At 44.9% G+C, this 26,185-nt stretch overlaps 1 protein-coding gene across 1 annotated transcript in view; it reads left to right on the top strand.

The window, feature by feature from the left end:
* Nucleotides 1-26,185, top strand: part of LOC131675463 (beta-alanyl-bioamine nonribosomal peptide synthetase ebony) — a 964,295-nt gene that overhangs the window by 793,633 nt on the left and 144,477 nt on the right. The window contains exon 13 of the mRNA XM_058954451.1: nucleotides 8,844-9,291. Coding sequence (XP_058810434.1) covers nucleotides 8,844-9,291 — 448 coding nt within the window. The remainder of the gene's footprint in view (nucleotides 1-8,843; nucleotides 9,292-26,185) is intronic.

The following is a 26,185-nucleotide window of genomic DNA, read 5'->3' as shown; positions in this document are numbered from 1 at the left end:
GAATCCACCGGGTAGCTCCTCCCGCGGCTCGCTCGTGGAGAGGCGGCGTCGGTGAAATCGCAATCCTGCTGGCAGCGGCGGTCACTGGACCACCGGCGGTGGCTAGTGGATGGCATTCAGCGAATCAGAGACCGAACCCGACGCGCTATGCTCACCTGACCCCTCCGCTATCGGAGACAGATTTTGAAATCCCCGCCGCAGCACCAGCAACTCTCATGTCGCATCCTGCCCTATATAGCTGCTCCGAGCTGCTAATGCGATTGTCAAGAACCCGGGTTCATAGTTCCCGAAGTCCGGCGTCTTCCTATTACGGCTTCGCTTTTTGGAGGTGCCATAGCGTTCTTCCTCTTGTTCCCTTCAGAGCTCCTGCAGGTATTCTGGTGGCGGCGCTCCACTCGAACCAGCGTGAGCCGCTGTGTTCGGTGGCCTCCGAGCCCACGGATCCGGGCGATCTGATGTGGACGGGTCCTCTGACACTCCGAACCGTAGTGGACGCTGCGGTAGCAAGTCCTGCGGCGTTATGAATTCGTCCACCACCAACCCAAATCATCCGCGCAGCTCAACTCGCCGTTCCCGAGTCGGGACTCCGCGCCCAATCTCTGCTAGTACCAGCGGGGAAATCGTCTCGCGACCCTCTCACACACTCGGCGAACTCGTCTCCGTGGTGAGTGGTCGCGTATCCACTGGTAGGATCTGGCCTTGCGGCTCCGCCATTGCGACTTTTTTATCAAATCCGCGTCTCACCGATGGCTTTAGCATATTAATGCGGGGATCCGGCGTACGCTCCGCGTTTCCCGCCCTTGCATCAGCGGCCGCAGCGGCAGCAGCGACAGCGGCACTTCAACCCGGTGGACAGACAACGCTGTCCGGTTTCGTCGGCCTCACCACGATTCGCGTATCCGCGACGACCTCTACCTCGGTCCCCACGCCGGGCGGGAGTTCGGCGACTTCGCCTTCACTCCGCCTCGACATGTCCTTGTTCGCGGCTTCCCTATCATCTACCGACACGATCTCTGGTCGAGCTGTCTCTCCTGATTCCTGCGCCACACGCTCTAGCGTATGCATCGCTGTATCGTCTGTAATAAAAATTCCATATAAAATTAGCAAATAATTCATTAATCGCGTAACTGTTATCTCGTGTCACCATGATGGTCGCGTCATCGATGGTCCTGTCTTCGGCTACTAATACATACGTACACAACAATCATACAACACAGTAACATCTACCTCTGGCTGCCTACACTCGCATTTCGCGGAGGTATGTACTTCTTAAGTTCAGACACGTGAGCCATTGGCACCTGCTTCTTATTATCCGTGGTTAAAATATAAACTCCTGGTGAAACTACACGCAAGATCTTATACGGGCCAATGAACCTCGGATCCAACTTGGCATTTCACCCGCGCTCGCGCTTGATAGGATATGCATCCATCTCAGAACCAAGTCCCCGACCGAAAATTCCGCTTCACGCCGTTTCTTGTCATAGTGTTTCTTTTACCGAGTCTGCGCTTCCTCAATATGCTTGATAATTAAATCGTGCAGTGCGTCAAGCCTCGTCATTCGCTCGCTCCAATCTTTAATTGACGAGCGGATGATCGGCGCTCGCGCTTTTACTTCCAGTCGCAGACTCTTCGCTTGCTGCGGCTCACGCCCGAAGTTTAAGAACGCCGGCGAGACTTTCGTACTCGCCTGAATCGTCGTATTCATTGCTTGTCTAAATTCGTGCAAATATTTATCTCAATTTCTGTGGTCCTGATCCACGAAAATCGCCACCATCAGCTTTAACGTCTTGATCGCTCATTCGGCGAAGTTCGCCTGCTGATGGTATGGCGGACAGAGTACCTGTTCGATTTTGTACTCGTCTAACGTCGCTCGAAATTCGTTTCCACAATAATTCTTTCCATTATCCGTGACTAACTAAGTAACTCGAGATCTCCCATCTAAATAAAATAAGTTCCTCCAGAGCTTGCGCAAGAGCTTTCCCTGTAGCCGACACGAGAGGCTTAAACTCTACATATTTCGTAAATAAATCCTAAAATACGACTAAGTATCTAAACCTATTCTTACTTCTTGGCAGCTCGATTACATCCGCCGCTACCACTAGCCATGGTCTTTCGACTACGCGTTTGCTCATCAGTCCCATCGGTAGCTTCTGTTCAATCTTGTATTTCTGGTATTCTTCACACGATCGTGCAAACTCGGTCATATCGTGATACATCCCATGCCAGGAGTACTTTCTCGCAACTCTATCATACGTTTTGTCCCTACCGAAATGTCTTGCCGATGGCTCGCAGTGCACATCTCGCATTACATGAGCCCTATTTTCTAACTGTACCACTAAGCGCCAACATTGTTCGCGATTTGTGACCGGATCGAGTAATCTATCGGACGAGAATCTATATAACATTCTGTCCTCCACTCGTCAATTCCGAAATTTATCCGGTCTCGCAAGCACCTCTTTAATACGCTGTAAGTAGTCTGGGTCCGTAATGGTTGCGAAAGACGCTATCTCCTCGTCGTCTTCATACGCGCGTGATAATGCGTCCGGCGTATGATGCAGGCAACCTTTCCTGTACACGATCTCAAAATCGTATTGCTGCAGCTCAAGAATCCATCTCGCGAGTGTACTTGCGGGCTCTTTCTTATTCCGCAGCCACGTGAGTGCTATGTGATCAGTAACCACCACGAAATGCGTCCCCCAACGTACGACCTGACTTTCTTAGTACCCATTATCACTGCCGCGCACTCCAGCTCTGATACCGAGTAATTTCGCTCATGCGTGTTGAGCATCCTGCTCGCGTAACAGATCGGGTGCTTGAAACCGTCCGCGTTCTTCTGCATCAAACACACTCCCAGCGCATATGACGACGCGTCGCAATGGGTATAGAACGTTTTCGCAAATTCGGGTCTCACCAGCACCAGCGCTTCCGTTAGCGCGTTCTTAAGCTTTTCAAATACCTCAGCCTGCTCCAGTCCCCAATGCCAACGCTAGCTTTTGCGCGTGAGCTTCGTTAGCGGCACCTTTATTTCGCTCTCATGCTCAATAAATTGTGCATACCATCCGCACATGCCGAGGAAGCGTCGCAGTTGCTTGACATTTCTGGGGTAAGGAAACTCAACTACCGGCTGGATCCGGTCTACGTCAGATCGCAGCCCCAGGCTATCCAGACGGTATCCCAAAAATATCACCTCCGAGCATTCGAATTTCCCTATGTTTACCTCGAGTTCCGCATTAACCAACCTTTTCAATGCCCGCTCAAGCCACACCAGATGATCGCTAAAAGTCTCAGTCACGACTATCACGTCATCGAGATACTTAAACACAAACGGCTCGAATTCCAGACCAAACAGCGCATCCATCAGACGCATGACGCATGATCAGATGAATGTTGCCGGCGCGTTTATCAAACCGAAGATTATATAAATGCATTCAAATAAGCCCATCCCTGGAATACCTTATACTTCTTACTTTCCTCGCTCAACGGTACCTGTAGATATCTGTTTTTCAAATCGATCTTCGAGATAAATCGCGCTCCACGCAAACGATCCAGAATCGCGTCAATAACTTGGCATCGGATATGCGCCTGCTTTTGTCGCCTTATTCACCGGTCTCATATCGATACACATTCGATTTGTGCCGTCCTGCTTCTTCACGGTCATCGGCGCGCTACTCCAATCGCTTGTCGATCTGCGAATTAACCCGGATTCCAACCATCTTTTCGTTTCGCAGCGCATAAATTCCATCATTTACGGTGAATATCGCCTCAAAGGGGTCTTCACCGGCCGCACACCCTGCACGTCTATTTGATGTCGAATCAAACTCGTACATGCCGGCGATTTCTCGGGCACTACCCGCCGCACCAATTGCTCTATCAACTCGCACTGCGAAGTTCGCAGTTCGGAAAGTCCAGCGACCTCAGCCCTGACGCGAACACGCATGAATCCCGAGTCGCTCGGAAATTCCACTCTCTCGTGTTTCAACTCGGCAAACGAGTGCCACGGACCATTCCTTATATGCCAACGCCCTTCCGCATGCTTCGTGCCGATACTGAATCCCTCGATGATGTCCATCCCGAATAGCATACCATACTGCATCGGCAGGTCCACGACTCGCGTTACTGCTTCACGCACTACCCCGTCAATTTCAACTCTAAGGCGAAGTCTCCCTACGATTTTCGCTTTTCCTCCAGCGAAACCGAACAATGCCACATCACACGGCTCAATGTGGTCCGCAAACTCTCGGCGTACGCGTGATCCTACAATTGTCAGCATCGCTCTCGAATCATAAAGCGCATTATATGGTTTCCCTGCGATGTGCACTACCAAAAGTGCGCGGTTCTCCACTGCGTCCGCCTTCGGTTCGCCTATACATAGGCGTACGCATAAACGTGAGACTTCCTCGCCAACTCCAATATGCGCGTTTCCCACTGATTCCTCACGCATCGGCTCGCGCCCTGGTCCACTTATCGCTCCTAGCAAAGACGCTCTCACCGCAACCTTACCGCTCAGCACCATGAAATCGCTCAACGAGGTAGCGGATTGCGACGACGTCTCGTCTACACCGCCAGAGTCGTCTACCTCTTGTCTCATGTCGTGCTGCCCCGGTCTCGCGGCTTGAGCCTGTTCTGGGGCCTGTAGTACGCACTTCGCACCTTCCCCCGAACTGCTCAAAGACCGCGTGGTTTCCACGGTTTCACCCGAGTCTCGAATACCGCTGTCTGGTACTGGCGCTCCCGTCGAATCCTTCCCGATCAACCCGCGCCTAGCCGCCGGACACCCTTGGATATTCCCTCGGGTTGCTTTTAGATAATTCCTGGATGCTGTCAGTCTTCTGTGACAATAGATGGAGATTTGCTGGTAATCCCAATGTACATACCACATTACAAGAATCCTTTGCCTCTTGTTGCACTGCCAAAGTTCTCCGGAAACAAATAATAAGAGGCTTAGAAAGGTATATTTGTGGCATTGGTACACGATTTGCCGTCCGATTCCACCACTCTAAAAACTAAACTACTTAGCTAACTAGCCACAAGGAGAAGCTATCCAGTTTACCATTTATAGGGAAAAAGTACAATGGAACTCGGAAAACTTTGCTCGATAAGTATGACAATACAGAATATTTATTATCCGTATATTTTAATACTCTCATCTTATGCTCTAGAATCAAGAAGCATATATTACAAGGCCTCAACCGAGATTTAGATACAATGCGTATCTCCAAGAGATCGACTATTTCATTAGAAATTCTTTCCGAGAAAATCGATGAATTATACCTCATACACCATATTTGTAGAACATAGAAGTTATATGTGAATTATTTGAGAGAAGGTTACCTTTCTTCAAAATTTGTAAATATACGTATACGTCGGTGTAAGCATCACACCTACCTGCATAGGGAAGCAACCAGTAACCATAGTTCATCTTCAAAGGAAGATTTGAAATCTACCATTGATAATGATGAGGAAGTTCTTTTGATATATGCGACACACCAAGTCTCGAACGAAGAAGCATAGCTTTAATTATGCTTGACAACTCGCATAACAATATATTTAAGGTGCATGTACTGATCGATCCGAGATCAGAGCAATCATTGGCATTGGAATGTGTTCTACTTCCATCACCTCAAAGTTTTACAAAGTCAAAGTTTTCGTTGCCAATATAGGCTCGGCTGTAACTTTCGTCGCACATGAAACGATTACGCTTTTGTTGCATTGAGATAGTGCAAGTTTAGTTTTCTACAACTTCTAACGCTTATGTACTTGTTCGACTCATGACAACTTTTCTTCATGAAAAGTTTTCATATTCGGAATGAAGCTACATCACAGGGATTATGCACGTAGATCCAACTTTCTACAGACCAGATAATATAGACTGTATTCTCAGAGATGACATCTACGCGAGTATCGTGATGCTCAGAGGGGTCCAAGGTATCGCTAAGAGTTCCTCTTGCTTAGAAGACAGCTTTCGACTGAATATTAACTGGCTGAGCTCAAGGTTCATGCTCCAGCTTTTACGCAACCATGATATATCTTGATACTACGTTTCATTTTCTACTTATTTATCAAGTTTTGAAAAATCAAGGACGTCTCACAAAATGCAAACGGTCGACTTATCGTACACTTAGCTTTTAAACGGCCATATATTCAATTCGAAGGATATGGCTATTTCACGTTGTCTGCGAACGGAAAAGCGACTGGTGAACAATCCCAGACTTGCTGAACTCTCAATAATTATTTTGAGAATTACATGAACTAGCAACACATGAAGGTAGTATGAGAGTCGCAGCTTGACAGAGAAAGCTACTATGTGCTATATCACACTATACGTTGCAATGATAAATGGGAAAAAATCCGAATAGTCTTGTACGCTTTACACGGTAATTTCAATAGTCTTTCTCAATAATGTCTTGTTTAACGTCCACCTAGACAACCTTGACTGACAAACAGTGATTTGGCAAAATGAGAAAATCGGAAGATTTCAAGTACGATGTCTTATCAACGCCCTTCCTTGCCCTTCGTGTACTGAAACAATTGGCTCAAAATAAAATAAGTAATTATTCAGAGATTCAATGGATTGAAATAAAAAATTATAATTAGGTTGTCAAATGTACATTGATGATGTCTTCGAAGGCTTAAATGATATGAAATGAGCTTTTCTAGAAAATGATTGATCTATTCTTAAATTTATTTAAAGCAGCAGATATGTTATTAGGTAAAAATGGACCTCTAATAATAATTGTCTCCTTGAAGAACACGGATCCTGTGCCAAACTGGTGGAGGTCATATTAGGAGCTGAAGACGACGTTTATATGGTAGGTATTACATGATTGCTTCATCAAGATACATTGACTCTACAATTCAACACGCTCGAGAAATCATATGGTATAACTAAACGCTCCATTCTCTAAACAATGGCTAAGCTCTGGACCACACTCGTAGTTATAGTTGCAAAAATAATAATGCAAGACTTCTGGCTGAGTAAATGTGACTGGAATCAACCAAAATGAATAGATTTACACCAATACTTATTGATCTCGACCAAATTAAAGTAACACATTGTATTGGTTTCGCCTAAAACGAGAAGTGTGTATTCTTAAAAATTACTATATCCCTATCGCCTTGATATACATATGTGTTTGTGGTAATATCTTGGCAGATGTATTAGATTAGTACCCTATTTCATCAGTAGCGGTCATAACAGTCGCTTGTAATATCGCTACAAGATACGTAACGTCGAATAAGTAGCTTGATATACATATAAGTATATAGTTTTTTATTGGTAGCAGCTTTCATAGTATAAGGCCACAATGCCATGGATAGTAGCTTGATCACTTATTGGCATATCACATGTTTTATTTTGAAACCACAATCACTACCTTTAATTAGAACTGTACACATTTTTTTTCGACTTACAAAAGTCGACATAGATACGAACAAAGTAGAAACAAACGTAATCAGAATTCACCGTTTAGATACTTGATATTTATGTCATTAAACTAAATTTATTACTCTGCTTCAGAACACCTAGATCCTTATCCAGAACTTGAATTGAAGGTCTTTCACCTTATCCAGAGCTTAAGTTGGAGGTTTTAGGCTGTGTAGATTTTATGAATTGATCGACCAAATCGTCTACAATGAAAGGTTTTCCTCTACAAGATTTCATGTATTTCTCAAACGAAGATTTTTCGGCTCGCAGATATTCTAAAAGCATTCATAAATAGGTCTAACTAAAGATAACATCTCCAACTTTTTATTGCAGTGACAAAAGAAGGCTTTTCCAGGATTTTTATACCATAAACTACGAATGGTATTTCTTGTTAAATTTTTTTCATATTTTGACCTATATTAAATGGATAGAAAGTTAATTATATATAAACCATGTTTTTAAAAATAGTACGGATTATATTTTTAAGTTATATCTATTGTTCATATACCTTAGCGCACGATAACATAGATACCTCTACAGATAAACCGATTTTAACAAATTTTCAAAATTTAAAGAATTCATATGTTTAGCAATACATCGATTACATTTCTATTACATTTTTGGCATTTGTTTTTTTAAATTCTATAAATACTTTGAGGATTATCCAATTTGGAATTAAGAAACACCCTATATAGCAAAATATTCAGCATTTCGTAATTTTAATTATTTCTATCTATTTTGTTACAATATATGAGATATATTATGAAGTATCTATTTTATAAAATGTATTATATATTCTACACTATAATTAATTTAGATCATCTTAATAACTATAGAAATATAAGAATATTTTGGAGATAAACAGTAATAATTTCCGGTGGGCTTTCTTTCAATGGCTTTATTTAAAAGAAGTAAACGTATCAAAATTAACATCATGTTACATTGGTGATAGATTTTACTATTTATTAAAGGGTAGATGCAGTACTCGGAGAGTGATAAAAGATTACTTTAGGTTTCGTTATATGACCAAGACACTCTAACAAGAAAAATAACATCAAAATCCTATTGAAAAAATTCAAAAATATTAGAGTAGTTCATCTCAAACAACTACCGTAGAAGTAAAAATATGACTTTTTTTTAAAGCAGTAAAATGGATCCTTCTCTGGAACAATTCTACATAGATGGTAGTAGTGCGTTTGAATCGGATAATTACACACCGCGATAAAATTTCTAAAAAAGTCAGTAAACCTACTAACGAAAAATAACCCCTGTTTTTTGGTTTTTGTCTTTATGATCGAATAAGTACGATTACAGACCAAACAATAGAAAACTAGAACGAAACTCATATTAGATTTAATTAATTAAATGAATATATTCCAAAATTAAATATGTGTGTATCTAATCAAATAAATAATTTCAGAATGATTACAGAAAGTTTTTTCACAAAAGCTGATCTTGAGAGATGGCTAATTCCAGATGTTAAAAAGGAACATTATTTTGATTTAATGCAAATACTCTGGGATTCATTAGTAGAAAAAAATTTGAGTTTTGTATTAAAGTCATCAGATAACATAATTTTATCAGTTTCTTTAAACTTCGATGCAAGAGATGAACCAGAAATTGTTATTGAATCTAAATTAAGTATTGTATTCGACTTCTTGGAGTATCTAGAAAAACCAATCAGGGAAACACGATTACCTCGAGGAAAAAATACAATTTTTCATACGTTTATGATGGCAACGAAGAACGATTTGGATGCTTCTGAAAATATTATATTGATGAGAATGATGGAGCAAAAATGTTTAGAAATAGCTAAATCGAAAAATTTTCTTGGAATATTAACAACAAATACGAGTCCTTTAACGCAGGTAAGTTTGAGAAAGTTTAAAGAGTTTTTTTAATAATATTTCATAAACATTTCTAAGAAACACATTGTATTAAACTAGTAAACACCACTTTTTTCCAAAATAACAAATTTTTAAAACACCGATAACTCCATATCTCTCTCTCCCTTTTTCCTCTTTTCCTTCTTTTTGTTCTATATTTCATAATTCGTGAGGCCAGTACTGGCCGGCACACTTATGAGTACCAACTCGACGGTAAGTAAAAGACAAAGAGAGAACGAATATTAAATTTGCTCTATGCAAATGTCCATTTACGCCTATCAAAAGATAAATTAAAGAGGAACAAACAATTTCGTTGACCGAGGTCTCCGCTATGACGTTAAGGAAAGCGACTATCAAAGAAGCTCGATAACGATACTCAAGCCGATTACGCTTATTGTCGACAGAACTATCCGTATCTTTCATGTAGCGCAGCTATACAACGCATGTGAAAAGACGATATGTAAGCATTGAAATCATAAAAACTTACAATTAAGGTGGCTGACATCATCGTGTGAATGGTATCGACACGCGCAGCGGCGAAAGTGAATTATATGTACGTGCGAGCTTAGTTTAACGAATGTCAGTGATTCTCTCTTTCTCCCTCACTCTCTCTTAGTCTCTCTCTCTAATGATCTGCGGTTACGATTTGTGTTTACTCCGACAAACTGAGAGTTGCACTTTGTTTCATTAAAGTTAACCTATCCACGCTCAAGAAAATAATGCTATAAGTTCGACAACCCGAGCCTATGGCAGGTGATAAGCGAGAAGAACAACCGACAAGACTAAAAAATACAATAAGTGCACGCACACTACTATGTAATGACACTGTCACAAAAAGAATAAAAACACCGATAAGAAGCGACTGCGAAGCCGACATGCGTTGACACGCGAAAAACTGGCAAGTTTCCTGCCCTGTAACCACTTGAACATGTAAAAAAGCTGAAAAACTCGAGGAAAAGCCGCGAGACTACATGCATACAATCTCCACCGGCAGTGCAGATTTCGCAGCTCTTAGGAGCGAAGCTGCAGTCTTCGTAGACGAGCAACCGGCAATCCACTGTTATTGACTGTTCGTAGACACCAACGGCATCCTGAGCGCAGTGCATATACGCGCACATAATATGGGTAAATCATGTCTTTCCCTAACAACAACATACACTGACATATGACGATGATCCAGCGCCTTAGAAGGCAAAAGCGAGACCGGCATCAAAAGCGACGCAAAACTATGCGAGCGATGGCGGCCATTTTGACGAGCCGCAACAATTTGTAGCAGACAACTTAGAGAAAGAAAAATTATATTGATAACAAGTTTGGCAGAGCAATCTCTTAAATTTGGTAATTAAAAACAAACACACCACATCAATTATCGATAACGTTTCGTCAGCATGGTCACTAAACATGGTAACTAAACTCACAAAAAACAATAATAACATGGTTAAAAATAAGAATAATATTGATTTATCAAGGATAGATTTTTCTATTTCATTACCGTTCCACAAAAAGTTTTTCTTTACTTGTAAATCTAAACTAAAGAAATTTAATATTTCTTGTATTCCATTGATGAATAGCAAATTAAATAGTACAATTACACTGGGAAAAGATAGGTTGGACAAGTGGGTATAAACTAATGTTATTTATAAGTTCTCTTGTGGTAATTGTGATTGTTCATATGTGGCGCAAACAAAAAGACAACTAAAAACTAGAATTTATGAACACAAAAGTACACCTTCTGATAAATTACTACCGATCTCGCTACACATTAAACAAAGTCCTTCACACAGTTTTGATTTTGATAATGTTATGATTTTACATAGAGAGAGTAACAAACAGAAAAGATTGATTGCTGAAATGATTTACATTAATATTAACAATAACACTATTAATAGACAAGAAGATACCAAATTTTTAAGTAAACAATATCAAAGATTATATGAATATATCAAAAATTAGGTATGCATTGTATAGAGACTCGTTAGTTGATGGCATTGATGTTTGACTAGCATATTCCTTGTTTACTATAGTGTTGCTCGTATGTACAGATAGACTACGCTTATTTTTTCTTGCGTTGTAAACACAGTCTAAGTTCATTTCAGTACAGTTTTATCTATTGATATGATCACTGATTTAACCAAAATGTTTTGACTACTATTTTTTTATATCATATTTTGACTTTAACAAATTTTTGTTACCCAGATTATGTGACTGATTGAAGATGTACTGAAGAGAAATGAAAATATTTATTTGGTAGGGAAATAAGCTTTTAATTGTTTGTGTATTGACCGTATTTATTTGTATTTTATTATTATATAATGTTTTTCAATAAAGATTTGAGGAGGTCAGTGACCATGCTGACGAAACGTTATCGATAATTGATGTGGTGTGTTTGTTTTTAATTACCAAATTTAAGGGATTGCTCTGCCAAACTTGTTATCGATATAATTTATATATAAAAATGGAGAGTACAAAAAATTCTTTAGAGAAAGAAAGAGTGAGTTAGACAGAGAAAGAATAACTAAAGGCGAGCACATACAGTACCAATAAGTAACGGAACACCCTAAAAGTGGCCTCTTAAACTAACATAAGTTAATCTTGATCATCTACGTTGACCCAAAATCTCAGTTAAATATTAAACGTAAAATTTCCGGCTCTCTCGATTGCCGTTATCAAAACTAGAGGCTTGGATCCTCATGACGCATGACCCTAAGACTTTATGAGTTAATGACCCAATAACCTGAGTAAATTTTAAACGTAAAATTTCTCACTCTCTCGATTGTCTTTCTCAAAACTAGAGGTTTAGATCCCCATGGTCCAATAACCCTATGAGTCATAACCTAAATACATTTTAAAATATAAAATTTCCCGCTCTTTTGATTGCCGCTGTCCAAAACAGGGATTCTGTTTAAAAAAACAATGTTGATTTTGAAATATCAATGAAGGACACGCTCAAGGTTAAATTCAAGCTCACCAATTGATTTTTCGTGAAAGATTATCCATAGAATGATCTTGACCTTGACAAAATAATAGTTTACTAGGCAAATTTTAGGGGTGTTTCGTTACTTTCTGAACACCCTGTATGTGCTCATATTTAGTTATTCTCTATTTCTTTCTTTAGAAATGACGTGTTTTCATTGAGTTTTCAAGTGTACAATTCATTTTACAATACAGAAATTAAAGAGAATTGTAGTATTGTATAGAGCACTGTATTATAAATGGTGCAACGATCTCCGAGAATCGTTTTGACTCGCGTGGGTTACGAAGCGGCTGAGCGTAGCAGCCGCGATCGGTTTGAGAGAGAGAGGGCGTGTAGGGGCAATGACAGGGAGGGGAGGGTTTGCTAGCCAGTATAACTGTGACATTCAGTCAGGCTACATCATAGCTATTGTGTTCGAGCTGCCAACGTACAGGATAATTTCGAGTGAGATCCAGAGAATTTTGGTGCGGTATTTGAGAGTGCCGAGGTGGAAGCGTGCATCGCGCGTCGGGTGTGTAGACTGTGGACGACAACAATTGATGGAGCGAGCTACGTGTCCGTGCCGTGCAAGTTGTGTGACACCGCTGCCGAGGACTGTCACAGAGTGCGGAGCGCAGAGTGCGAGCATCTCCTCACGAAGGCGACCTCAGCTCCAGCGTGATTAGCCTCTGCGAATCCTGCAGACACGCGACGACGACAGCAGAGCAACAGACGCGGAGGCAGCTCGTCAACAACAAATTAGACGGATACGGTTGACCACCGTATCCACATCAATCCCGCGGTAGGTATTTACCTCTAATTATTGTTAGCGTGCGATCCCGTACAGCGAGTGCGGCGATATTGTCAAAAGCGTGCGAGCGGTTAGTTCGCGGCAATCGCGATTTTCTCTCTCTCTCTCTCCCCGCGCGTATTGTCATCCGAATTTGCGTGCGCGAGTCTCTCGGCAAATCCCTCCCGTGCAAAAAATTCAAGTTAATAAAGTAATCAGAGATTTAAACGTAACGATCGTGTTGTTTTGTCTTTCCTTTGTCCGAGATCCGTGTTGATGTTTACGTTCAATTTGAACGCGCCGGTAAAATAGCACGGATCGCGTAGGTATCGTGAGAAGCGACTTGCCAACCGAGTTATCAGCAGCGGCCGACGGAGCGCTGCTAAGCAAGCACATCAGCGCCTCCAAGCGGAGAGTTCGAGAACCCAACTCCAATTGGTAAGGGAACTCTGCGCAGGCGCACTCCCGGACAAGGTGAGCTAATGTGCTTCTAGCACATAGATAACAAGGCGTCGTTTAACCAATCGAGTAGGTACGTTCAAGAGGAATTACAGGTTAAACGGCGGCCTGTTACATGGCGCCCAACAAGTTTTAGGACTCACACAGGGGGAGTCGATTTGCACGAAAAGAAAGAGTGACGCACGAGAGAGAGAGACGTTTGCGCGCGTGCGTATTAAGGTGCGAGCGGGTAAAAGAACACGTGGCTCGTTCGGCACGGGCTCTGCTGTGGGGAAAAGACGTCTCTCCGACCTAATAACACCTGCTTTTGTAAGCCGAGAGCACACTAACCCCAGGGGTCGAAGAGACGTCCGGAATCGCTCCAACGGAAATAAAGCAGGTGACAAATTGTTTTTTTTCTTTTCGAGTGGTTACCCACACCTTAGAGCATTTAGGTGGGGGTTGGTCACGGAGCGACAGTATCAGCAGAGCACGCAATTTGGGTGTGTGCGGGGTTATTTTTACTAACCCGGTGGGGCTAGCAAACAGTTAGTCCCCACCTATAGACAGGTAGTTGCGAGCGGAAGTTTTTACTTCCTTTGGATACGCGGCACCTGCACACACCCACGAACCTCGTGGGTTGTTGCCTTGAAATTTAAGGCGTAGTAGCACAGTTGCCGATAAAAATCGCAATACCCCGCTCGCGCCTTGGGTGATAGGAGGCGATAGTGGTCGAGTAGGCAAATTAACCTCAACCGTCACCTACGCCCCAGTATAGGCGGTATGGAGGATACCGCCGATGCGATAACCCGATGGGCATCGGAACTGCCTTCGACACAGCTTGATAGGTACCTGACGCAGCTGGAGTTGCGTACAGATGGTCCCAAGCTGATGCAAGCGGTTCGGCTAGCGTATTGGTTATTAGGCGAGTATATCGACCTGGATTTCCAAGGAGCAGCGTTGGATAGAGAGGCGAGACAACGCAGACGAAGAAGCCGAGAGAGGTGGCTTGAGACCAGGCGACAGGAGCTAGAAGCAGCTGATGCCGAGGATCTCATCGCCCACCCGCTCATGCTGCTATACAGAGATGAGGTAGTGGAGGCGAACCTGACGCGGACTCTCGCGGTCTTCGACAACCTTGAGGAGGATAGTCGGAGCGAGATGGGGGAGCGAGAGCCCGTAGAGGAATGGGGGACCGGCGAGGCCAATGGGACCTCGGAAGGGGTCAGTAGTGAACAGAAGGGTTCCACCGGATCGCCAGATAGGCGAAGAGCTCGTCGTTTCGAGAACGCGGAGCTACAACCTCAAGAAGAAGAGGAGGAACGGTGCGTGACCGAGCGATTGAAGGAAGAAATCGAGCGCAACCGTGTCGAGATCAACCGCATACTAGAGATGCTGGAGAGGCACGATCAGGTATGCGCACGGTGGTGCGACCAGGTGACCGCCCTGCAGGTGGAGGTCCAGCAGTTGAGGAACAGGGACCCCACAAATCGACGAACTGTCATACCGGAGCGGCCCAGAAGAACCGTGGACTTCCAGTCCACGTATACGTGCCACTACGACCCGAGGGTACCAGAAAGTACCCCAGAACCCCAAAGACCGACCCCTGGCGAACCTCGAGAGGCTCCTCAAAGCCAGGCGCCTCTGCGGACAGAGCAGTCGCCGCGAAGAGGATCAAGAGACGCCGACATGGGGGAAGAGCAGGCGACCCCGGAAGGACCCGCCTGGTATGATACCAATGCGGCGTCAGGATACTACACGACTCGGGATGCGGGTAGGATAGTCCGAGGATGGAAGCTGCGATACTCGGGGACGGCTTCAGAATGCGTGGACACCTTCTTGTCAAGACTGGAGGATCTGCGAGCGGGCTCAGGGCTAACCGACGGCGAAATCTTATGCTCGGTATCAGAACTCCTCGAAGGCGTGGCGAGGACATGGTACGAGCTCAATAAGTTCAAGTGGAGAAGTTTATGCCGACTTCTTAGCGGGTGCTAGACGTTGGTTTGGGTCAAGTGAATTGCAGCAACAAAGATTGCTGCAAGAGGCTCAAGCACGGTACCAGGAGAAAGGAGAGTTGGTACGAGAGTATGCCTGCCACCTCCTCTTCATGCTGGCCCAGCTACGCTCGCCGTTACCAGAGCAGCGACAATTAGATTTGTTATACGCAAATCTCCTGCCCGCCATCCGAATGCAGCTGCGGAGGAACGCGTCCTCCAACGTGGACGAATTCCACGCCCGGGCGACTGAAATCGAGACCGCCTTGCGGGACGACGAGCGCCCGAGGACCAGGCTGGAGCCCACGTCCACGTTATACCCCGAGCACATGGGTGTGTCAGCGAAGGCACCACCACCCCGGGCAGGGCCCCGAACGGCGGCCATGTCCAATAAACCTCGGGGTACAGAGCAGCTGGAACCCGAGTCACCGGTGAGGAACCAGGCCAGGAAACCCAAGAACCAGTCTTCAATCTCCGCGACGCAGGCAACAGACCGTTTCGAAGACTTATCGTCACAGGTAGCGACCCTGCGACGCGAGATAGACCGGTACTTCAAGGAGAGGAAGGCTAACTCTCCCAAGCGGCCAAGGGGTCGGCCGCAAGAGAGGGGGAGGAATAAAACCCCCCCTGGGTCTCCTGGCCAGCAACGAGAGGGTCAGAGGAGAAAAATAGATTTCTCCCAACCAATCAAGTGCTCGTCTTGCGGCAAGCTGGGCTTCACCAGGAGGTACTGCCCGGATTGCAACAAGGGAAATGGGCAGGGAAACGGAGGATGGAGGTCCCCTCCGCGTCCCCAATAAAGGTGACCTCTCATCGCGGGTCGCTAGAGCGTGGCAGTGGCCCGTCAGCGAACCCAGGGTTCAGGAAGGTCGCGGAAGAATCACTGGATCCTACGAGACCCAGCAGTGCGGTGGCGTATGAAGCGACAACGACCGTGCAGGTGCCTGATCTGGGTAACAGGGCATTCTGTATCCTCGAAGGGTATGGAGGTCGGATTCAAGTGGTGGAGCACGGGTACGAATGGGTCGGAGAGGAGACCGTCGGCCCCAAAAGCTCCAAGAGACCACTCGACGCTCCAGAGGATACGCCTGGGACCCAGAAATTAGCGGGTAAGAGCACGTCGACGCGAGTAGCGGCTGCCCAAGGCAACAAGAGCCGCGAAAGCCTCCGGGCCACAGAGAAGAGTGGGACGAAGATATCTCCCCGTAAGTATGCGCCCGAGGATGAGACTAGATGGTGGCTCCAGGTAGGCATAGGTGCCTATAAGTTGAGGGCACTCTACGATACCGGAGCCTCATCGACGGTAATGGGTCAGCTCGGGCTAAGGTTGGCATCGGACATGGGGCTGGGCTTAGATGTGACGCGCGCAGGAGAAGCTAAGCTCGCCGACGGTCGCCCGTGCCCCATCTTGGGTCATGTGATATTCCCCTTCACGGTAGGGGGAATCACGAAGGATGTAAGGGTCGCTATAACGCCACTGCTGTCTGATGACTGCTATGTAGGCGCGAATTTCGTAAGGGAATTTAGCGCCAACCTGAACCCTGATACGGACCAGCTGTACTTGGTGAAAGCCAAAGTGGCGGTACCGTTGGAAGTGGCAAGCGTCACTGGTACGTCGTGCCTCTTACCCGTAGGCTTGGTAGAAGCCACGGAAGCACAGCGCCAAGAAGTGGCTAGCCTCGTCGACGGATTAATTCCAGACGCAGGCGAGAGTTTAGGCTGTGCTGTGGGGGTCGAGCATGAGATAGACATCGGAGACGCTCGACCCTGTAAACAGAAATACTATCCGGTCTCCGACAGGGTGCGAGTCGCGATGCACGCGCTGGTCAAGGCCATGCTGGACAACGACGTCATTGAACCAGCAACCAGCGGGTGGTCAAGTCCAGTGGTGATGGTGAAGAAGGCAGATGGCAAATATCGGTTCTGCGTAAATTACCAGAGGGTAAACGCGGTAACCAAGCCTGACGCCTATCCATTGCCTTTCATGAGCGACATCCTGCGAAGGATCAGCGATGCCAAGTTCATCTCTACACTGGACTTGAGTAGCGCGTACCACCAGATTCCTCTTAGAAAGGAGTCGCGCCCCATTACGTCGTTCACAGTCCCCGGCCTGGGGCATTTTCAGTTCAAAAGAATGCCTTTCGGATTGTCCTATGCAGGCGCGACCTTCCAGAGGTTGATGAACAAAGTGATTGGCCCGGACTTAGATCCTTTCGCTTTTGCTTACCTCGACGACGTGATCATTATCTCGCCGTCCTTTGAGGAGCATAAGCGACACCTGGAATTGGTTTTACAACGAATTCTGGGTGCGGGCCTCACTGTAAATAAGACCAAGAGCCACTTCTGTAAATCGGAAGTCAAGTATCTAGGGATCCTTGTGAACCGTGAAGGGGTAAGGCCAGATCCGGAGAAGATCAATCCTATTATGGAGTACTCAGCACCACGGACCATCAAGCAGGTGAAGCGATTCATGGGGATGATGTCGTGGTATCGTCGCTTTATACCCGACTTCGCGACAATCGCTGAGCCGATAAACCGCCTGACGAAGAAGAGCATTCCGTTTGCTTGGCAGCAGGAACAGGAGCAGGCATTTGAAAGGTTACGAGACGCAATGGTCTCTGCACCAATCTTGCAGTCGCCAGATCCCAGCGCACAGTTTGTATTACAAATGGACGCGAGCGATAGCGGGATAGGCGCGGTATTGACGCAAGAAATCGATGGATAGGAGCGCGTCATTGAGTACGCTAGTCGCTCCCTAAACAGCGCGGACAGGAATTATACAGTCTCCGAACGAGAGTGCCTGGCTGTAGTGTGGGCTATCGGGAAGTTCCGGCCTTATGTTGAGGGGCACCACTTCAAAGTCATTACCGATCATAGTTGCATTAGGTGGCTCCACAGTATGAGGAATCCAACAGGAAGGCTAGTGCGTTGGGCGCTAGCACTGCAGGGACATGTCTTCGATATAGAGTATCGAAAGGGAGACCTCAACGTGGTGCCAGACGCTTTGTCTAGGGCCTACGAGGAGGGGGTGGTAGAAGTGGGTGCCATGACTCATCAGCCGGAGACTGCCGATGCCTGGTATCTGCAAAAATACCGAGAAGTATGCCAGGACCCGCATTCTCAACCTACATGGAAGGTAGTAGGTGGGAGACTGTATCACTACAATCCGACTGAGGAGAGCGAAGGGTCCATCGACAACGAGGAAGCCTGGAAGCTAGTAGTTCCTGCTGATAAAAGGCATCAGGTGCTCGAAGAGGTACACGATGCGCCAGCAGCGGGACATCACGGGAGAGAACGGACGTTCTCCCGGGCTAGGCACCTGTATTTCTGGCCAAAGATGTATGAGCAGGTCAGAAAGTACGTTAGGGATTGCCCGGTTTGCCAACAGTGCAAGGCGGAACAGAGGCCGCCTTGCGGACTAATGGGTCGCCGAGAGGTCTCGCGGCCCTGGCAGGAGGTGGCCAGTGATATTACTGGCCCATTCCCAAAGAGCTCGAGAGGGTTTGAATACATCTTGGTCTTTTTAGACCTGTTCACTCGATGGGTTGAGTGTGTACCCGTACGCAAGGCCAACGGAAGGACCATCGTGCGGGAACTGCATGAGAGGGTGGTAACTAGGTTCGGCGCGCCCGAGATATTTCTTTCGGACAACAGGACTGAATATAAGAATCAGGATGTCGATACCTACTTGTTGAGGAACGGCATCTGGCGCGCTCTCACTCCCGTTTACCACCAACAGGCCAACCCTACGGAGCGAGTGAACCAAACCCTCAAGGCCATGCTCATATCGTATGTGGAGCGGGACCATAAGAGCTGGGACGAGCACCTGTCAGAGTTCAACTTCGCGTTGAACTCGGCAACTCATAGCGCGACAGGCTATAGCCCGGCTATGCTCGTCTTCGGTCGACGGCCCACTCCCCCCTCGACCTATAGAAGGGCCCAAGATCAGTTGGCCCGAGAAGCTTCTGAGGGTCAAGAGCTGTCCGAATGGGGTGAGCACATGCGCCAGTTGCCCAACTTATGGGAACGCGCCGGCTCCAGTTCCAGGGAGGAGGCGGACCGTCAGGCGGTCTATTATAACAAAAAGAGACGTCAAGCCGACTTTAGGGTCGGGGACTGGGTGTGGAAACGGAACCGTATTTTATCTTCCGCAGCGCAGGGCGTATCGGCGAAGTTGGCACCGAAATATGCTGGCCCGTATATTATTGAGGAGGTATGTGGGACTAATAGCTACCGGCTCGGTAACCAACAGGAAGTATTGCCCGAGCTGGTCCACGCCAAGGATTTCAAGCCCTATTTCGGTCCATTCTCGGACCAAGACGACGAGGAACCGGTACAGGGAGGCTTAACACCGCTGGAGGATGAGGAGGGCGCAGGCAACCCGCCCGCGAAGGTCGAGGATCCCAGCGGGGATCCGATATGCGAGCGCACCGCGATTGCAGCCCCCACGAGCGAGTGTGAGGAGTCCGGAACAGCTCCAAAGACGCCGATTGAGGCGCCGGCCAAGCGAGGCCGGGGAAGACCGCGCAAGAACCCTGTGAGCGAGCTCCAGGTATCGGGTGGCAATGACCTGGCTGGTAATATGGCGAGGGGAAGAGGCAGGCCCCGTAAAACCATCCAGCACGTGCGAAAGGTTGTCCTGCCAGTTACCCCCACAAGTGGGCCACGTCCGCGAGGGAAGCGCAGGGGACCGGAACGTCCTCGTCAAGCGTAGCATCGAGCGTGATGTAACGACGGTTAGGTTAAGGGCTGAATCTGAGATATCCCTTGACCACACTCTTCTCTTTTGCAGATGGAGAGGAAGCTGGTGATCGACGAAGAAGCCTTCGAGGTGGCTACCCGGATGCTCCTCGATCTCAAGCTGGGTCCGGATGCCGATCGGCTGATCGGCGAGGTCCGCAGTTTTGTCCGGGCCCAGGTCGAGGTGGCTGCCCGGATGCATCGCCCTCGCCAGCAGGTGGACGACTTCCTCCGGGAAGGGTTGAGGCCGCCAGCAAGGAAGGCACCAACCCGGGAGGCGTCCACCCAGACCGACGGTCCGGTGGAAGAGGGCCGTCGGTCTGCGTCCACGACGGACCAGGGGGTGCAGACCCCAGAGCCGAGCAAGCCAGAGGTGGCCGATTGCTCGACTCAGTGCCCCAGGCCAAAGGAGGCCTGCGGGCAGGGTCAGTGGGTCTGCAACCACCCCCGGATCCCCCAGCAGCAAGGGCTCGAGAATTCCTGGAGGCACGTGAGATTGGGCCTCCAGGAGTTAGAAAATGCGTGGGAGTTTGTGGGGGAACTCCAACGACAGGTGCATGCGTACCTAGAGGAGTTCCTCGACTTCCGCGGAGCCCGAGAGATGCTGGGGGAGTGGGCTCCGGTTGTCCGGTGGTAGCGGGCATATGGAGAGGCCCTGCTGCGCGTCGCCCGGGGGCAGGAGCCCCCAGAGATTGCGGGCCCTCCGGCGGTGGTACCGCCAACAGCACCGGGTAGTAGGGCCCCGACGTGCCGTAAAAGTCGGTGCACTGGGGCTATCTACGGCACAAGGCGCCAGGAGGCTCCGGTAAATGAGGGAGGAGTGTGGTGGCCCGGGCGGGGCAAATAAAGGAATACTTTGTAAGGACGGAGTGTGATGATATCTCCCCTTCCCTTTCCGGTTCCTAGGGTCGCGAGTCAGCGAAATAGTTCGGCCCGGTGGTCCGAAGCTATGAGGGGGCTGCAACGATCTCCGAGAATCGTTTTGACTCGCGTAGGTTACGAAGCGGCTGAGCGTAGCAGCGGCGATCGGTTTGAAAGAGAGAGGGCGCGTAGGGGCAATAACCGGGAGGGGAGGGTTTGCTAGCCAGTATGACTGCGACATTCAGTCCGGCTACATCATAGCTATTGTGTTCGAGCTCCCAACGTATAGGATAATTTCGAGTGAGATCCAGAGAATTTTGGTGCGGTATTTGAGAGTGCCGAGGTGGAAGAGTGCATCGCGCGTCGGGTGCGTAGACTGTGGACGACAACAATTGGTGGATCGAGTTGCATGTCCGTGCCGTGCAAGGTGTGTGACACCGCTGCCGAGGACCGTCACGGAGTGCGGAGCGCAGAGTGCGAGCATCTCCTCACGAGGGCGACCTCAGCTCCAGCGTGATTAGCCTCTGCGAATCCTGCAGACACGCGACGACGACAGCGGAGCAACAGACGCGGAGGCAGCTCGTCAACAACAAATTAGACGGATACGGTTGACCACCGTATCCGCATCAAACCCGCGGTAGGTGTTTACCTCTAATTATTGTTAGCGTGCGATCCCGTACAGCGAGTGCGGCGATATTGTCAAAAGCGTGCGAGCGGTTAGTTCGCGGCAATCGCGATTTTCTCTCTCTCTCCCCCCGCGCGTATTGTCATCCGAATTTGCGTGCGCGAGTCTCTCGGCAAATCCCTCCCGTGTAAAAGATTCAAGTTAATAAAGTAATCAGAGATTTAAACGTAACGATCGTGTTGTTTTGTCTTTCCTTTGTCCGAGATCCGTGTTGATGTTTACGTTCAATTCGAACGCGCCGGTAAAATAGCACGGATCGCGTAGGTATCGTGAGAAGCGACTTGCCAACCGAGTTATCAGCAGCGGCCGACGGAGCGCTGCTAAGCAAGCACATCAGCGCCTCCAAGCGGAGAGTTCGAGAACCCAACTCCGATTGGTAAGGGAACTCTGCGTAGGCGCACTCCCGGACAAAGTGAGCTAATGTGCTTCTAGCACATAGATAACAAGGCGTCGTTTAACCAATCGAGTAGGTACATTCAAGAGGAATTACAGGTTAAACGGCGGTCTGTTACAATGGAAATATTATAATTGTTTATATTAATACATGTTTAATTTGTATAAATGAATAAAAAAAATGTTATTTCGTAAAAAAAATGGAAACTTAGGTGAAAAGCGAGTATCCATAATTTTTATTCGAGTAAATTTGCATACTTTTTATAAAAACAAATGAAACCGTCTTTTCACTTTTTGTTATCATTTTTGTTGAACTTTTTGGTCCTTGAACCCCCATGTGGACCGTTATAAATGAAAAGTGCTAAGATAAAATAAAATGAATATTCAACTAAATAAATAGAAAAATACCTATCAATAGTTAGCGCACTAAAAGAAAAATCATGTAATTTTATACGTACCAGCGTAAAGAAAATAAAAGATTTAAAATAATTTTATGAAATATGACGTGGTAAATAAAGCATAATGGAAGGATAGCAGTTATCATGCATGAAATAATTAAATAATAAAGTGTATTCGTACCTTGATTAATTACTATCCGATGATAAATAGTTGCTGATAATCAAAAGATTATCCAATCAATATTTGTGCGAATCACGAATTAATTGAAAAATAGAAGTCAAATGAAAAGGTAGCAAATATTTCAATTAAACTCTTCAATTAAAGTAAGAAATATAAAGTGTATCTTATACTTCAAGTAATTTCAAATTTTTGAACTGAGTGACAAAGAGACCCTTTATACGTAAGCTATCAAGAGTTCGGAATCGTAAGAGCAAGACAGCCAGAGGGAGAGAGAGAGAGGGAGATCCTGCATCGAAAAGCTGTTTTTATACCCTTTTCTATCGTAATAGCTAACTTAATTTGAATTCAGACGATCATTCACAAAAAATCATTAGACCAAATCGTAATTAGCTTATAAATTAAGATCGGTTATAGAGTCGATATACGTGGTGAATAATACAGTGGTAGATGACATTATAGTGTTCTTCAGTATCGATAGTGGATGTAATTAAAGAGTACAGTACTAATGACAAATAATAGTGAATATATCATATCCATTGAGAGATTTTTACAACCATTGGCAATAGTTAATTCACGGTACATATAATTTAATATTACGAATACACACACACACATACACACACACACACACATAATACCTCACGTATCGACGTGACAATGGCAATCAAACAAATCCTACTACATCCCAACATCATAAATCATATTTTTTATTTTTAAAGGTACCATTAGTCAAATCAGTTTCTTTAAAGATCAGTTTTTTAATAAGAGAACAAGCTTTACCTTAAGCAAAATTGGTTGGCTCTAAAATTGGTTTAAAAAAATTTTGCTTAACAAAATGGAGAGTGTCAAGAATAACAAGCTTTACCTTGTTTTATAGGCTAGGGCTTCGTATAGTTAATTGATTAGACTAACAATTCAGTCTTTTTTTTATTACTTCAAGTCTATTTACAATCTATCTCAGGTATAGAGACAATAAGCAATTTTTGTTGCTATTGGACATATGTATGCCTATATAATAAACAGCAGTATACTTTAGTAAATATACTATATTTTTTTACAGTATGATTATATATTATGTTAATTTATTTGCGCATTCATAAATTTATGATTTTTCAATCTGTTTTGGCAATGGATGTCTTGAAACATTTATTGACAAGTTTATTTGGGTAGTTTTGAAGTCTGAAATTCTATTTTGCGTAAAATTTTTTTATTTCTTCTTTGACTGCAGGTATCTGTAAATTATTTCAGATAATTGTATTCAGTACGAACCATGGGGCCCGTACTATATTGCGTAGGACTTTCAATTGAAATCTTTCTAGGATTTCAATAATCCAATATTCGTCTTAGAAGCAGTACCTCATAGTTGAATGCCATATGGCAAGACTGATTTAAGTACAGCTTTACATGGCAGAAGTTTCTTTTTAATTAAAAACTCTGATTTTTTTGCGATGAACAGTACATTTTCTTACATTTTAGATCTAACTGTTTACGTTTAATGAATATATGGGACGATCCATGTCAACCGGATCACTGCTGTGTCCAAAATTTGATGTGACCAAAAAAATCGTGCAACGACTCATTTTAAAGCTTAGGATATCTACTTTCTGCTGCTGTGTGCGCCTTTGCAAAATCCAACATGGCGGCTCCAATATGGCGGCTGCAAGAGACAAACTCGTAAACAAAAAATTTTATTTTTCAAATTTTTAGTAATAAATGTTAAAAAAATTAATATTTCATATTTTTTTATGAAAATCTGGCTCATTTCCTACAAAAAAGTGACAGAGATCATTTTCGCTAAAATGAAAAATAAAAAAGTTATAATTTTTTGAAAATTTATTTTTCATTTTAGCGAAAATGGTCTCTGTCACTTTTTTGTAGGAAATGAGCCAGATTTTCATAAAAAAATATGAAATATTAATTTTTTTAACATTTATTACTAAAAATTTGAAAAATAAAATTTTTTGTTTACGAGTTTGTCTCTTGTAGCCGCCATGTTGGATTTTGCAAAGGCGCACACAGCATCAGAAAGTAGATATTCTAAGCTTTAAAATGAGTCGTTGCACGATTTTTTTGGTCACATCAAATTTTGGACACAGCAGTGATCCGGTTGACATGGATCGTCCTATATGTTCTTTCCACATAAGTCTTCGATCTAGGTGAATACCTACAGATTTCACTTGATTGCTTTGCGGAATATATTTCTCGTTTAATCTAATAGGAGAACAGGTATATTTTCAACGTGTGAATATTGTATGTATCGATTTGCTTTCATTTAATATTATTCTTCAGGAGATAAACCAATTTGAAGGTAATTTTTTATGCAGTTTTGTAATGTTTTTGTTGCTTTTGTTGCCTCTGGGTGTCCTGTTAAAATTGCTGTATCATCTGCATATGTTGCTTTCAAGATATTAATTAACGTTGCACGTTATCCATTCCTCTATTTAAAGAGCATATTTTTTCCAGTTGATTTTAATGTTATTGTTTACTTTATTAAATACTTGATGGTGTAGAATAATTAGTACCGGTGAATGATCTGATAATAAATCTAAGTATGATGATACTTCAATATAATTTTTGTTTATACCTTTTACGATAGCAAAGACAATTAAATTTAGAAGCTTGCTTATATCTGTAGTCTAGTATGTTGGTTCTCTAGTGAATATTGGAATGTAGTTATTTTTTGTAGTACTTCATAGAGTATTCTACCTCTGTTGTTAAAGTTGATAATCCTCACCAATGATGTTTTGCATTATAATCGCCTCCCACTATATAGCGATTTCCAAGTATATTGAAAGAGTCAGTCCAGTTTCATTTTGTAATTGTTTTATTTGGAGGATAGAAACACCTGATTTGTTAACGTGTGCTTTATTAAACGAGTGATGGTTTTATGTACAGTGTTGTTAAGTACACTAAGGTAGTTTTTACTTGTAAAGTGTGTTTCTAATATCAACATGTCTATATTTTCATAGATTATAAATGCTTTTAATTCAATATGCCTCTGCATAAGACCGTTTGCCTTCCAGCGGATTTTAGACAGCTCATTATGCCATTTTGTTTACTAGTACAGTTAAAAGATTTAATATAGTATCCATTCATTGCATCAGCTGCTCCGTCATATGTTCAAGTTTATTGTTCGTGTTTACTTCGTTAATATTGTGATGCGGTACATCATCATTTTAATGGCCGCCGCACTTTCCTTCGCCACATGACAGCGCAAATAAATGAAACCGATAAATAACAAATCCGAAATAATTTGTTTCACGAAAATCAGCTCATCCGCGGCTCATAAATGACGTTGCAATTCTATAATGCAATCCGACGGCAGACGACCCATGACAAAAGTAGCCGACACAAGAAAAAAAATGAAGGAGCGCAAGCACACTACTTAAGACCGATACCGCCGCAAACGATGAACGAAGATATTTCGCGACCGCGAGAATGTT

Source organism: Phymastichus coffea, unplaced genomic scaffold (assembly GCF_024137745.1).
Source record: "Phymastichus coffea isolate CEN01 unplaced genomic scaffold, Cenicafe_Pcof_1.1 PCOF00001, whole genome shotgun sequence".
NCBI lineage: Eukaryota > Metazoa > Arthropoda > Insecta > Hymenoptera > Eulophidae > Phymastichus > Phymastichus coffea.
Note: the sequence above shows the minus strand (reverse complement) of the source record. Positions and strands in the feature narration are given on the sequence as shown.